Source organism: Chiloscyllium punctatum, chromosome X (genome assembly GCF_047496795.1).
Source record: "Chiloscyllium punctatum isolate Juve2018m chromosome X, sChiPun1.3, whole genome shotgun sequence".
NCBI lineage: Eukaryota > Metazoa > Chordata > Chondrichthyes > Orectolobiformes > Hemiscylliidae > Chiloscyllium > Chiloscyllium punctatum.
In genome coordinates, this window is record NC_092791.1 from 15,197,613 (window position 1) to 15,210,286 (window position 12,674).

Sequence of the window (12,674 nt, forward strand, 5' to 3'; positions counted from 1 at the left end):
GGGAAACAGGGGGAGATGAATCTGGGTGGGAATCTCTTCAGAGGGTAGGTGCAGACTTGATGGGCCAAATGACCTCTTCTGGACTGTAGGGATTTTATGACTGAACGGTAAAGAGCCATTTAAAAAAAAAATTGTGACATTTATTGCAGCAGTAAAGTATACCAGTGTAACGATTTTTCATCCATCCCACACAAGACATCAGGCACCTAGAACATGATTCTGCTATAGCTTCTATCAAGTCATACAGCACAAAAGCAGACTCTCTGGTCCAACTCATCTGCGCCGACTGACATCACAATCTGACCTAGTACCATTTGCCAGCATTTGGGCAATATTCCTCTTAAATCCTTCCTATCCGTATTGAATCAGGATTCACAGCGCATACATTGACTTACACATTGGCCAGAAAGTTATGTAATCAATGAACAATATGGGCTTTCATCACACTTTTATAAGCAAACTTGATGCTATATATAGTTTGTCCCATCTGGTTATTTGCAGCATTTCTGCCCTCCCACTCTTTACCAATATCTCCAATTTTAGAAATTTCTGAAGCAAGGGATTACATTATTGAGCTGGTATCATGGATACATAGAACCAAGTTTTGTGAAATAATTTAGTGAAACAAAATCTTTACATTTTAGCATGCAACAACAAGGCACTAAATAGTAACATTGCTTTCAACAATACATTTACAGAATCTCTTGCTTTGAGGAGTTGTCATGGAATTAAAGGTTCAGCTCTGAGTTGCTGTTCTAATGTGTTCCATTTTGATCTTGCACCTCAGGAGAGAATAGAGAGAAATGGAAACCATTTTACATGTGATATACTGACATGAGTTCTGTGGTGTTTGAATAATCATGCTTCTGAGTTGAAGAAATTAAAACCCCATCTTGTTTAGTTCTTGCAAGTTGCTGGTGTAGAAAAGACACTGCACCCCCCCCTCACCAGCCGGCTGGCTCTGTTACATATCATTCATTCATGCCTCTCCAGATGCAGTTGAAATGTTCCCTATGGAAACCTTTGTACATGACACTTCCTCTCCTGATCTTTGCTGGAGCAACTGTGAGCATGCTACACTGCCTATCTGTTAGGAACAGGAAAAATCAACTCAAAGCCCCGGAGTTATCAATGAGACATGTCTGTGATATTTCTTCAGTTTCATAGTCTGCCGCCATCCACCTCAAGACAGGTGTGAAGAATGTTTAAGATGCTGGAATGAAACTGATATCTGTGGAAGTACATTGCAGCAAAGGTTTGTCCTCTCAAAAGAGAGGATGGCAGAAAATTCTAGTGAATATAGTACCCATCAAGTGGGTTGCTTTATTCTGCCCAACAGAATCTTCAGTTTCCCAGTCAATTTCTTTGAGTGTTGTTGGAGCTGCCCCCATCCAGGCAAGTGGGAAGCATTCTATCAGACTCCTGACTTGTGCCTTATAGATAGTGGACAGGCTTTGAGGAGTCAGGAGGTGCTCCTTCCATGATAGTAAATTTCTTTTGTTCTCTCTTCCAAACCAGGTTTTGCATTCCACGTGTTTTAGCATTGGTGTCTCAGACTACCTCCACGTTATAATTAGTACAAACAGAGGAAAACAGTAGGTAGAAACTGTAAGAACACACCTCAGTGACCCACCCAGTAATCTGCCTGAATCAGTGGCCTCCATTCTTGGCCATTTTTACATGATGCTTCCTCTTTGTAGACTCAAAAAAGGTGCCTGTGGCTGAGCTTCACATTGCAGCCATCCTCACCATGAAGGTGCTCCCGATGGCATGTCCAGAAGCTGCTGCACTGGTGCCAATGTAAGGCTAGACTCTGTCACCTGGCTCCAGTGAGTGGATGATGATGGTGCCCTTTGAGGGGTGGCACATCATCCTTCATAATATCCTTATCTCTTTCCTAACCCTGCAGATGGCTGGAGGAGTGGAGCAGGTGAGGTACAACTGGCATCGATTCCAAAGATATCTCTGCTCATGCCACTGCCCACTCAAGGCTACGTTAACATAGCACCCATCCTGTGGGAATCATATGTAGTTCCTGCGTGCACTTTGCAGGCTGCTGCATATGGCTCTCCATGAAATTGTCTACTGTCTACTGAGGAGTTCATTTGCTCAAAGGCCTGAGCCCTGCTGGATGCACAAGAGTTGGATAGTCTTCTCCATTCTCAATCCATGAACCTCCACACTGCTTCAGCAAACATACTTCCTGCTGGTCTGGGTAAAGCCTCCCACTTTTTCCTGCCTCTGTGGGGCAAATATTCAGTACCAGCTGTTGACATAGGGAAAGTCATAAATATGTGAGCTAGAGATCAATTTCTTCATGCTTCTCCTGTGCATCTGTATAAGTCATTTAAACTTTGCCCTCATGAGTTATTCATGTCATGCAAGTTAGATCATTAGCACTCCACGATATGATGTACCTTCCATATTAGTTTTCAGTGTATGTCCTCAATCTTCCTAAGATCAGTTTGCAACAGATGGAATTAAACAGATCCTACGTGTCTCAGATTGTGTAGAGTGCTGTGCTGTTAATTAAAAGGCTTGGACCTGTTTATACATTGCAACAACGTTAAGCAGGAACAAATTAGGTGGTAAACAGTGACTTAACATGGCCAGCCACTGCTTATAAAGAGACATTTATGAATTTGAACAAGCCTTCATCCTTGGTACTGAGCACTAAGCATAGAAATTGTCCAAGGATTAATGTGGAATATTATATTGTCTCTCCTTGTACTCTCAACCAAAATGTGTCATCACCCTAAACCTGCGTGGTAAGGAATATTGTAGAATGACCGAAGGGAAGAGAAAAATAAATGGACAAAGCAAATGAAGAAACAGTAATGGGCACACAATGAAACTGTGAGCATCCACATGCCTACCAAAAGAGAACCCACTTGCCTTAAACGAGGATGAACCCTCATGTAACTAAGGAAAAGGTATCTGAACTTTAAGTTCACTTGAAAGAATGTATTTCTTATGTTTCTCAGTCCTGCTGTATGAAAGTATCAACATCACGCTTGGAAATCTAAAATGCGAGAGACTCAAGAAAACTCATTTGCAATGATTATAATGAGGTCAGCCAGGTGGATCTCTTAGCCCCAATCAGGGAACTCATATTCTATTAATCTGATCCAATCAGGGAGCCCTGGCTGACAAATTCTAACAGGAGTGTTAGAGATACTGATACTGTAAGATCTGACTCTGAAGAGGCAGTGTGAAAGTCAAGGACTGTCCATGTGTAAATAAAAGATGATTTGGTGATGGGATACCAGCCTCTGTGGGGTTACTTTACTCTTCTTTATTTAAGCTGTCTTTTGACAGTGTGTTTTCCCAACTCCAATTCTATTACTTGCCTATGGGAATATTCCAGCCAAGCCTCCAAAATTAGGTATTGCCAGATAATTGAGGGATTGGGGGGAGGTTTAGGGTGATGACACATTTTGGTTGAGAGTACAAGGAGAGACAATATAATATAAAAGGTATTACTGTAAAAAAAAGGTGCAAGAACACAGAGATCTGGGTGTATATATGCAAAAGTCATTAGAAGTGGCAAGACAGGTTGAGAGAGCAGTTAATTAACCATGCAGTGTCTGAGGCTTTATTGGTAGATACATTGACTACAAGACAAAGAGATTACACTGAACTTATGGAAGGCTGGCAATTTGCATCCAGTTCTGAGCACCACACTTTAGGATTGATGTGGGGCATTAGAGAGTGTTCAAATGAGATTTAAGAGAATGGTTCCAGGAATACGAAATAAGGTAGGTGAACTTGCAGCGTGGGTTGGTACCTGGGACTTCGATGTTGTGGCTATTACGGAGACATGGCTAGATCAGGGACAGGATTGGCTGTTGCAGGTTCCAGGGTTTAAATGTTTTAGTAGGGTCAGAGGTGGGGGCAAAAGAGGGGGGGGGGTGTGGCTTTGCTTGTCAAAGATAGTATTACAGCGGTGGAAAGGAAGATGGACGAAGATTTGCCATCTGAGGTAGTTTGGGTTGAGGTTAGGAATAGAAGAGGTGAGGTCACCCTGTTAGGAGTCTTTTACAGGCCTCCTAATAGTCCTAGAATCGTTGAAGAAAGGATTGCGAAGATGATTCAGGAGAAGAGTGACAGTAATAGGGTGATTGTTATGGGAGACTTTAACTTTCCTGATATTGATTGGGAAAGCTATAGCTCAAGTTCGTTAGATGGGTCAGTGTTTGTGCAATGTGTGCAGGAGAGTTTCCTGACACAATATGTAGATAAGCCAACAAGAGGTGAGGCCATACTGGATTTGGTTCTGGGTAACGAACCAGGCCAGGTATTAGAACTAGAGGTAGGTGAGCACTTTGGGGACAGTGACCACAATTCGGTGATTTTTACTCTAGTGATGGAGAGGGATAAGTGTGTACTACAGGGCAAGAGTTATAGCTGGGGGCAGGGAAATTATGATGCGTTGAGGCATGACTTAGGATGTGTGGATTGGAAAAGTAGATTCCAAGGCAAGAGCGTAATTGATATGTGGAACTTGTTCAATTGAGTGTCCTTGATAAGTACGTACCTATCAGGCAGGGAGGAAAGGGTCGTGTGAGGGAGCCGTGGTTTAATAAGGAGTTGGAATCCCTGGTTAAATGGAAGAGGGCGGCCTTTGTAAAGATGAGGCGTGAAGGTTCAATAGGGGCAATTGAGAGTTATAAGGTAGCCCGGAAGGACCTGAAGAGAGAGCTAAGAGCAGCAAGGAGGGGACATGAAAGGTCCTTAGTTGGTAGGATTAGGGAAAACCCTAAGGCTTTCTATAGGTATGTTAGGAATAAAAGAATGACTAGGGAAGGAATAGGTCCAATCAAGGATAGTAATGGGAAGTTGCGTGTGGAGGCTGAAGAGATTGGGGAGGCGCTGAATGAATACTTTTCGTCAGTATTCACTCAGGAACAGGACATTGTTGTCGATATAAATACTGAGGCACGAATAAGTAGAATGGATGGCTTTGAGATATGTAGAGAAGAGGTGTTGGAAATTCTGGCAAGGGTGAAAATAGATAAGTCCCCTGGGCCTGATGGCATTTATCCTAGGATTCTCTGGGAAGCAAGGGAGGAGATTGCAGAGCCATTGGCCTTGATTTTTGTGTCCTCTTTGTCGACAGGAGTAGTGCCAGAGGACTGGAGGCTAGCAAACGTGGTTCCCTTGTTCAAGAAGGGGAGTAGGGATAATCCTAGTAACTATAGGCCAGTGAGTCTCACTTCTGTTGTGGGCAAAGTCTTAGAGAGAATTGTAAGGGATAGGATTTATGCACATCTGGATAAGAATGATGTGATCAAGGATAGTCAGCATGGTTTTGTGAAGGGCAGGTCGTGCCTCACAAACCTTATTGAATTCTTTGAGAAGGTGACTAAGGAGGTGGACGAGGGTAAAGCGGTAGATGTGGTATATATGGATTTTAGTAAGGTGTTTGATAAGGTCCCCCATGGTAGGCTACTGCAAAAAATACAGAGATATGGCATTGAGGGTGAGTTGGAGGTTTGGATTAGGAATTGGCTCTCTGGAAGAAGACAGAGGGTAGTAGTTGATGGCAAAGGTTCATCTTGGAGTGCCGTCACTAGCGGTGTTCCGCAAGGATCTGTTTTGGGACCATTGCTGTTTGTCATTTTTATAAATGACCTGGAGGAAGGGTTAGAAGGTTGGGTGAGCAAGTTTGCGGATGATACGAAAGTCGGAGGAGTTGTAGACAGTGAGGAAGGATATGGCAGGTTACAGCGGGATATAGAGAAGCTGCAGAGCTGGGCAGAAAGGTGGCAAATGGAGTTCAATGTAGCTAAGTGTGAAGTGATTCACTTTGGTAAGAGTAATAAAAAGATGGATTACTGGGCTAATGGTAGACTACTTGGTAGTGTGGAAGAGCAGAGGGATCTTGGTGTCCATGTACACAGATCTCTGAAAGTTGCCACCCAGGTAAATAGTGCAGTGAAGAAGGCATATGGCGTACTGGCTTTTATTGGTAGAGGAATTGAGTTCCGGAGTCCTGAGGTTATGCTGCAGTTGTATAAGACTCTGGTGCGGCCGCATCTGGAATATTGTGTGCAGTTTTGGTCGCCATACTATAGGAAGGATGTGGAGGCACTGGAACGGGTGCAGAGGAAGTTTACCAGGATGTTGCCTGGTATGGTAGGAAAATCCTATGAGGAAAGGCTGAGGCACTTGGGGTTGTTTTCATTGGAGAAAAGAAGGTTTAGGGGTGATTTGATAGAGGTGTACAAGATGATTAGGGGGTTAGATCGGGTTGGCAGTGAGAACCTTTTTCCACGTATGGAGTCAGCTATTACAAGGGGGCATAGCTTTAAATTAAGGGGGGGTAGATATAGGACTGATGTTAGGGGTAGGTTCTTCACTCAGCGAGTCGTAAGTTCATGGAATGCCCTGCCAGTAGCAGTAGTGGACTCTCCCTCTTTATGGGTATTTAAGCGGGCATTGGATAGGTATATGGAGGATAGTGGGTTAGTGTAGGTTAGGTGGGCTTTGATCGGTGCAACATCGAGGGCTGAAGGGCCTGTACTGCGCTGTATTCTTCTATGTTCTATGTTCTATGTTCTAATACGGAATTTCATGATGAAGAATTACAGAAATTTCCAAAGACAGCACCTTTCAAATGCATTACCACTACCATCTGAAGGACAAGGGAAGCAGAATCGTGGAAACACCACCACCTGCACTTTCCCCTCCAAGCCAGTCATGATTGTGCCTTGCAAATATATTTCCATTTCCTCAGTGACGCTGAGTCAAAATCCTGGAATTCCCTCCCTCAGCAGGCAACCAGAGCTGGTAAATGAATGCTGGTCCGACGAAACCCATATTCTGCAAATGAATAAAAAATGAAGTTGGGATTATGCTCCTTGAAGAGAAGGCTGTGGAGATCTGATTGAAGTGTTCAAAAGCATGAGACGTTTGGGCAAAGTAAATAGGGTCAAGAACTAGAGAGCATAGATTTAAAGTAGTTCATAAAAGAAACAACAATGATATGAAAAAAAAATGTATCACACATCAAGAGGTTAAGTTCTGGAATGCACTTCTTGAGAGTGTGGAGGGTACATCTACGTATTCAAAGGGCATTAGACAATTGAACAAAAAAGGTACAAGTCTATAGAAGAAGGCAGCAGAATGGCACTGTGATGCTCATTCAGTCAATTGCAATAATTCAGTGATTCTGAGAATGTTCTGATACAGTAATCCCCTCTGAATTCGAACGCATAGATTCAAATTCCACCTGCTCCAGAGGGATGTTGGAATATCTCTGACAGGCTAATCAGAATATCTGTAACTGAATCCTTATTCTATTTGGGACAGTATGGCTTCCAACTCAAATTGGCCCTGCAAAGAAGCCTCAGAATTTTCCAGCCATCAGAATGGTCATGCTAAGTGTAGTGAAGATCTTTCCTAAATCATCTCTGGATTATTCCTATAAAGGTATTTTAGCAGCTACCAGCTGCTGGTATTTTAGCAGCTACCAGCAAGACACAGGACAGTGCCCCAAGTGCACTGCACTTTATTATTAAAGATACTCTGACTTAGAACTACATTTTATTGATAATTCATAATTTTAGTGTAAAACATTAAAATACATCAAATTCTTGTATCTTCTTTTTTGCAGTATCAAGTGCAGAAATGGATCAGATGGCAGTGAGCTCGTCCGCGTATCAGCCTGAAGATGATGAATTTGATAGAAATTGCCCACGGATCTGTGGCGTTTGTGGGGACAAAGCGACTGGTTTCCATTTCAATGCCATGACCTGTGAAGGCTGTAAAGGCTTCTTCAGGTAAGATACTTTAGAACTTAAAACATAGTCTAGTATAGCACAGAAACATGGCCAGTCTAAACTAATCCCATCTGCCTCCACATGGTCTGCATCCCTCTATTCCCTGCCTGCTCTTGTGTCTGTCCGAATGCCTCTTAAACATTGCACTTGTATCTGCTTCTACCATTTCCACTGGCAGTGCATTCCAAGTACCTACTGCACTCTGTGTAAAAGATCTTGCCTCACACATCTCCTTAACTGTCCCCTTCCCATCTTAAACCTATACCCCCTAGTATTTGACATTTCCATCCTGGGAAAAGACTCTAAATTTCCACCCTATTCATGCCCCCAATAATTTTATATACTTCTATCAAGTCGCCCCATAGCCTCTGGTGAAAACAATCCAAGTCCGTCCAACTTCTCCTTCTAGCTAATACACACCAATCCAGGCAACATCCTGGTAAACCTTGTTTGCACCTTCTCCAAAGCCTCCACGTATAGTGTGGTGACCAGAACTGTGTACAGTCCTCCAAATGTGGCTGAACTAAAGTTGTATACAGCTGCAGCATGACTTGTCAACTTTTATACTCAGTGCTCCAACCAACGAGGGCAAGCAGGCCGTACGCCTTCTTTACCACCTCATCCACTTGTGCTGACACTTTCAGGGAGCTATGGACTTGCACCCCAAGATCCCTCTGTATATCAATGCTCCTAAGGGTCCTGCCATTTCCTGTATACTTTCTTCTTGTATTTGACCTTCCAAAACACATTTGTCCAGATTAAACTCCATCTGCCATCCTCTGCCCAATTTTCCAACTGATCTATATCCTGTTGTATCCTTTAACAACCTTCCTCATTGTCGACAACTCCACCAATTTTTACATTGTCTGCAAACTTACTAATCAGACCACCTAGAATTTTCATCCAAATCATTTATATGTATTACAAATGCCATTAGTCACATCCCCTCCACAACTACTGTGTCTTCTATGACCAAGCAATTTTATCCAACTTACCAACCCTTCATGGATCCTGTGTGACTTAATCTTCTGGGCCAACCTACATTGAGGGACTCTGTCAAATGCTTTAGTGAATTCCATGGCGACTACATCCACTGCCCTACCCTTGTCAATCACCTTTGTCACTTCCTCAAAAAACTCAACCAAATTTGTGAGCTAGGACCTCTCCCACATAAAGCCATGCGGACCATCCTTACTAAGTCCATTCTTCTCTAAATGCGAGCAAACACTATCCTGAAGGATTTTCTCCAATAATTTCTCTACTTCTGACATAAGACTCGCTGGTTTATAATTTCCAGTGCTCCATAAATCATCCACACTTTGGAAAATCAGATCACAATGCTGTGTTCCTCCTTCCACCTTCCAAGCAGAAGCTGAAATGGGAGGATCCTTCGCAGAAAGTAATGCAGTGCTGATCTGGGCCAGCAGAAGAGTGGCTCCGGGACTGCTTGGAATTGGTGGACCGGACCATATTCAAGTACGCAGCGGAAAACCTAGACAAGTACGCCACCACTGTCACAAACTTCATTAGCAAATGTGTAGAGGGCCAAAGAAGTCAATCCGTTGTTCTTCAGCTGTAAACCTTGGATGAACTGGGAAATCCACTGCCTACTGAAGATGAGGCATGCAGCGTGGACGACCCAGACCTATACAGAATATCCATTTATTACTTTTGTAAAGCCGTTAGAGATGCCAAGAGGCAGTACCGGATCAAGTTAGAGGTCCAAACCAACCATATAGACCTCTGCCGCCTGTGGGATACAAAATGAAGCAACATAGTGGACAAAGACACTGATGCACTCAATACTTTCTATGCTAGGTCAAAGCAGAATGCCAGTGGCGTGCTGTCACCTGCCCTAACAGCCCCAGACATACCTGTTCCCTCCGTCACTGCTGCAGACATCAGCTCAGTCTTCCTGAGAGGAAACCCAAGGAAAGCGACGGGCCCAAATAGTGTTTCTGGCCATGCACTTAGATCCTGTGCACACCAGCTGGCGGAGGTATTCACTGATGTCTTCAACCTCTCCCTCCTTCAAGCCACAGTCCCCACCTGCTTCAAGAAGACCACCATCATCCCAATACCTAAGAAAGCACATGCAATGTGCCTTAATGACTGCTTCCCTGTGGCTCTGACCTCCATAACCATGAAGTGCTTCGAGAGGCTAATCGTGGCCCACATCACCTCGAGTCTCCTAGCCTGCTTTGATGCCCTGCAATTTGCCTACCCATGTAACAAGTCTATAGGGGACTCCATTTCCCTAGCCCTGCACTCCTGCCTGGAACATCTGGATAACAAGGACACCTACATCAGACTCCTGCTCATTGACTGCAGCACTGCCCTCAATACCATGATCCCCTCCAGACTGATCCCAGAACTCTGAGACCTCGGTATCAGCTCCACCCTCTGCACTTGGATCCTCAGCTTCCCAACCCACAGACTGCAATCAGTGAGGATAGACAACAGCACTTGCTCCACAATAACAGTCAGCACTGAAGGCCCCCAAGGATGCGATCTCAGCCTCTACTGTCATGAAGAATGAATCAAAATGAGATTTTCAACTATGTTGAAGTACCGTATTTACCAAAAAATGGTTCAGGAGAAGTAAATTCGAACGCAGTGAGGAAGTCGTTACCATTGCCACAATTTAAATCAAGATTGGTAATGTTAGTTATCATAGAAGATTGCATTTGCAAGAATTTAAGTTTAAACAAAGGAAGAAAAGTTTCATTTCATTGTGATTTTCTAACCATATTCTCCACTCACTGCTTAATCTGTATTCAGTCCAATTCAGTTTTGGATGTTTTTGCTGAGCTGCATTGGATCAAGCATTCAAGAGAGATCAGCAAGTGGCCCTTATGTTCCATTTTAGCTGCTTAACTGTGTCTTGAAGTTTGAAATGAAATTTGTCAAACTGGATCCAAATTGGCTTAATGGCAGGAAGCAGAGGGTGGTGCTCAGTAGGTGTTTTTTGGACTGGAAGACTATGTCCATTGGCATACCACAGGGTCTGGTGTTGGACGTGTTGCTGTTTGTTATGTACATTAATGATCTACACATGAATGTATGAGGTATAATCAGTTAGATCACAGATGACCCCTAAATTGGTGGTGTGGTAAATAGCGAGGAGGAAAGCCTTAGACTACAGGACAATATAGATGGGCTGCTCAGATGGGCTGCGTAGTGTCAAATGGAATTTAATCATAAAAAATGTAAAGTGATGCATTTTGGGAGGACTAACAAAGCAAGAGAGTGCATATTGAATGGTAGGATCCTAGGAAGTACAGGGGATCAGAAGGACCTTGGTGTGCATGTCTATAGATCCTCGAAGGCATTGAGTACAAGAGCAAGGAGGTGATGATGCAGCTGTATAACCACAGCTGGAGGTCTGTGTGTAGTTCTGGTTGCCAAGCTATAGAAAAATGTGATTGCATTTGAGAGGGTGCAGAAGAGATCCCCCAGGGTGCTGTCTGAGCTGGAGTGATTCAGCTATGAAGAGAGACTAGGTAGGTTGGAGTTGTTTTCTTTAGAACAGAGAAGACTCAGGAGGGATCTGAGTTGTTCTGAGAAACATAGACAAGGAGAAATGTCTTCTCTAACTTGAGGGGTCAAGATCCAGTGAACACAGTTTTAAGATCATGAGTAAGAGATTTAGAGGGGATTTGAGGAAACCGTTTTGCTTCCATAGGATTGTGGGTATCTGGAATGCATTGTCCGAAAGGGTAGTAGAGTCAGGAGTTCTAAAGACATTTAAGAACTATTTAGATGAACACTTGAAACGTTAAAGCATACAAGTGCTATAAAATGGGATTAGAATGGTTGGATGTTTGATGAATGGCATGGACACAATGGGTGGAAAGGCCTCATTTCATGTTGTAAAAACTCTTTATTATTCTACCTTTGCTTCTTGGTGCCACCATGCCAGGTACCATTATCAGATGCGAGATCAACAGACAACTTTCTCTGTTTTGGACCTTGCTTGCCTGTTCCAGCTGAGGGAATTCACAATAGCAACCTTTCCTATTGACTCATTACATCTTCTTTGCAGAACACCAAACTTATGCTCGTCAGTCCCAAGGTCAGAATTTTACCATTTGAGAATCACAGCCAAGATTGTGAAGTCTACTGCTTTAATGCATTGTACTGACTAATATGCTGTTACCAATGTTATACAGCACTGCTGGAGTGTAGCTCAACACTGATATATGCAAATCAGTAAGAAAGAAAATTAGATTTTTTGACAATTATTCAACATTAGATTCACTTATCCAATTTGCAGAGAACCAGTGTGTGTTCCCTGCATCTCCACAGATTAAGTCTGTTAACTTCTCCTAGTCATGCATAAACTAATTATTCAATTCTTCATGACTGGGAGCATAGGGTAACAGGTTACTGCAAGTCTGAGTTCTGCAAAAATTTCCATAAATCTTCACTACATTTATACTGAAGGCAATTTTTGTTTTCTCCAGCAAGAACCAGTAAACTAGCCTGAGGCTTGTAATATTTACTTTGCCAACCGCACTTATTCTGCAGATTTCTGCAAAAAATAATGTTTACAGTGGCACAAGGATTAGCACTGCTGCCTCACAGCACCAGTGACACAGGTTTGTTTCCAGCCTGGGGTAACTGTGTGGAGTTTGCACGTTCTTCGCCTGTCTGTGTGGGTTTCTGCTGGGAGTACCAGTTTGTTAACACAATCCAAGGAGGCTAGGTGGATACACCATGCAAAATTGCCCCATTGTGTCCCGGGGTATGCAGGCTAGATGAATGAGCCATGGCAAATGCAGGGTTATGGGGATAGGGTGGGGTGGTGAGTCTGGGTGAAATGCTGCTCGGAAGGTCGGTGTGGACTTGATGAGCTGAATAGCCTCTTTCTGCACTGGAGGGATTCCA

At 43.3% G+C, this 12,674-nt stretch overlaps 1 protein-coding gene across 5 annotated transcripts in view; it reads left to right on the top strand.

Annotated features, from left to right (window-relative positions):
- Window positions 1–12,674, top strand: part of vdrb (vitamin D receptor b) — a 319,754-nt gene that overhangs the window by 171,727 nt on the left and 135,353 nt on the right. For all 5 annotated transcript variants that reach the window (XM_072567382.1, XM_072567385.1, XM_072567383.1 and 2 more), the window contains one exon: window positions 7,619–7,784. In XM_072567382.1, the coding sequence (XP_072423483.1) occupies window positions 7,633–7,784 (152 nt within the window). In that variant the 5' untranslated portion in view covers window positions 7,619–7,632. The remainder of the gene's footprint in view (window positions 1–7,618; window positions 7,785–12,674) is intronic.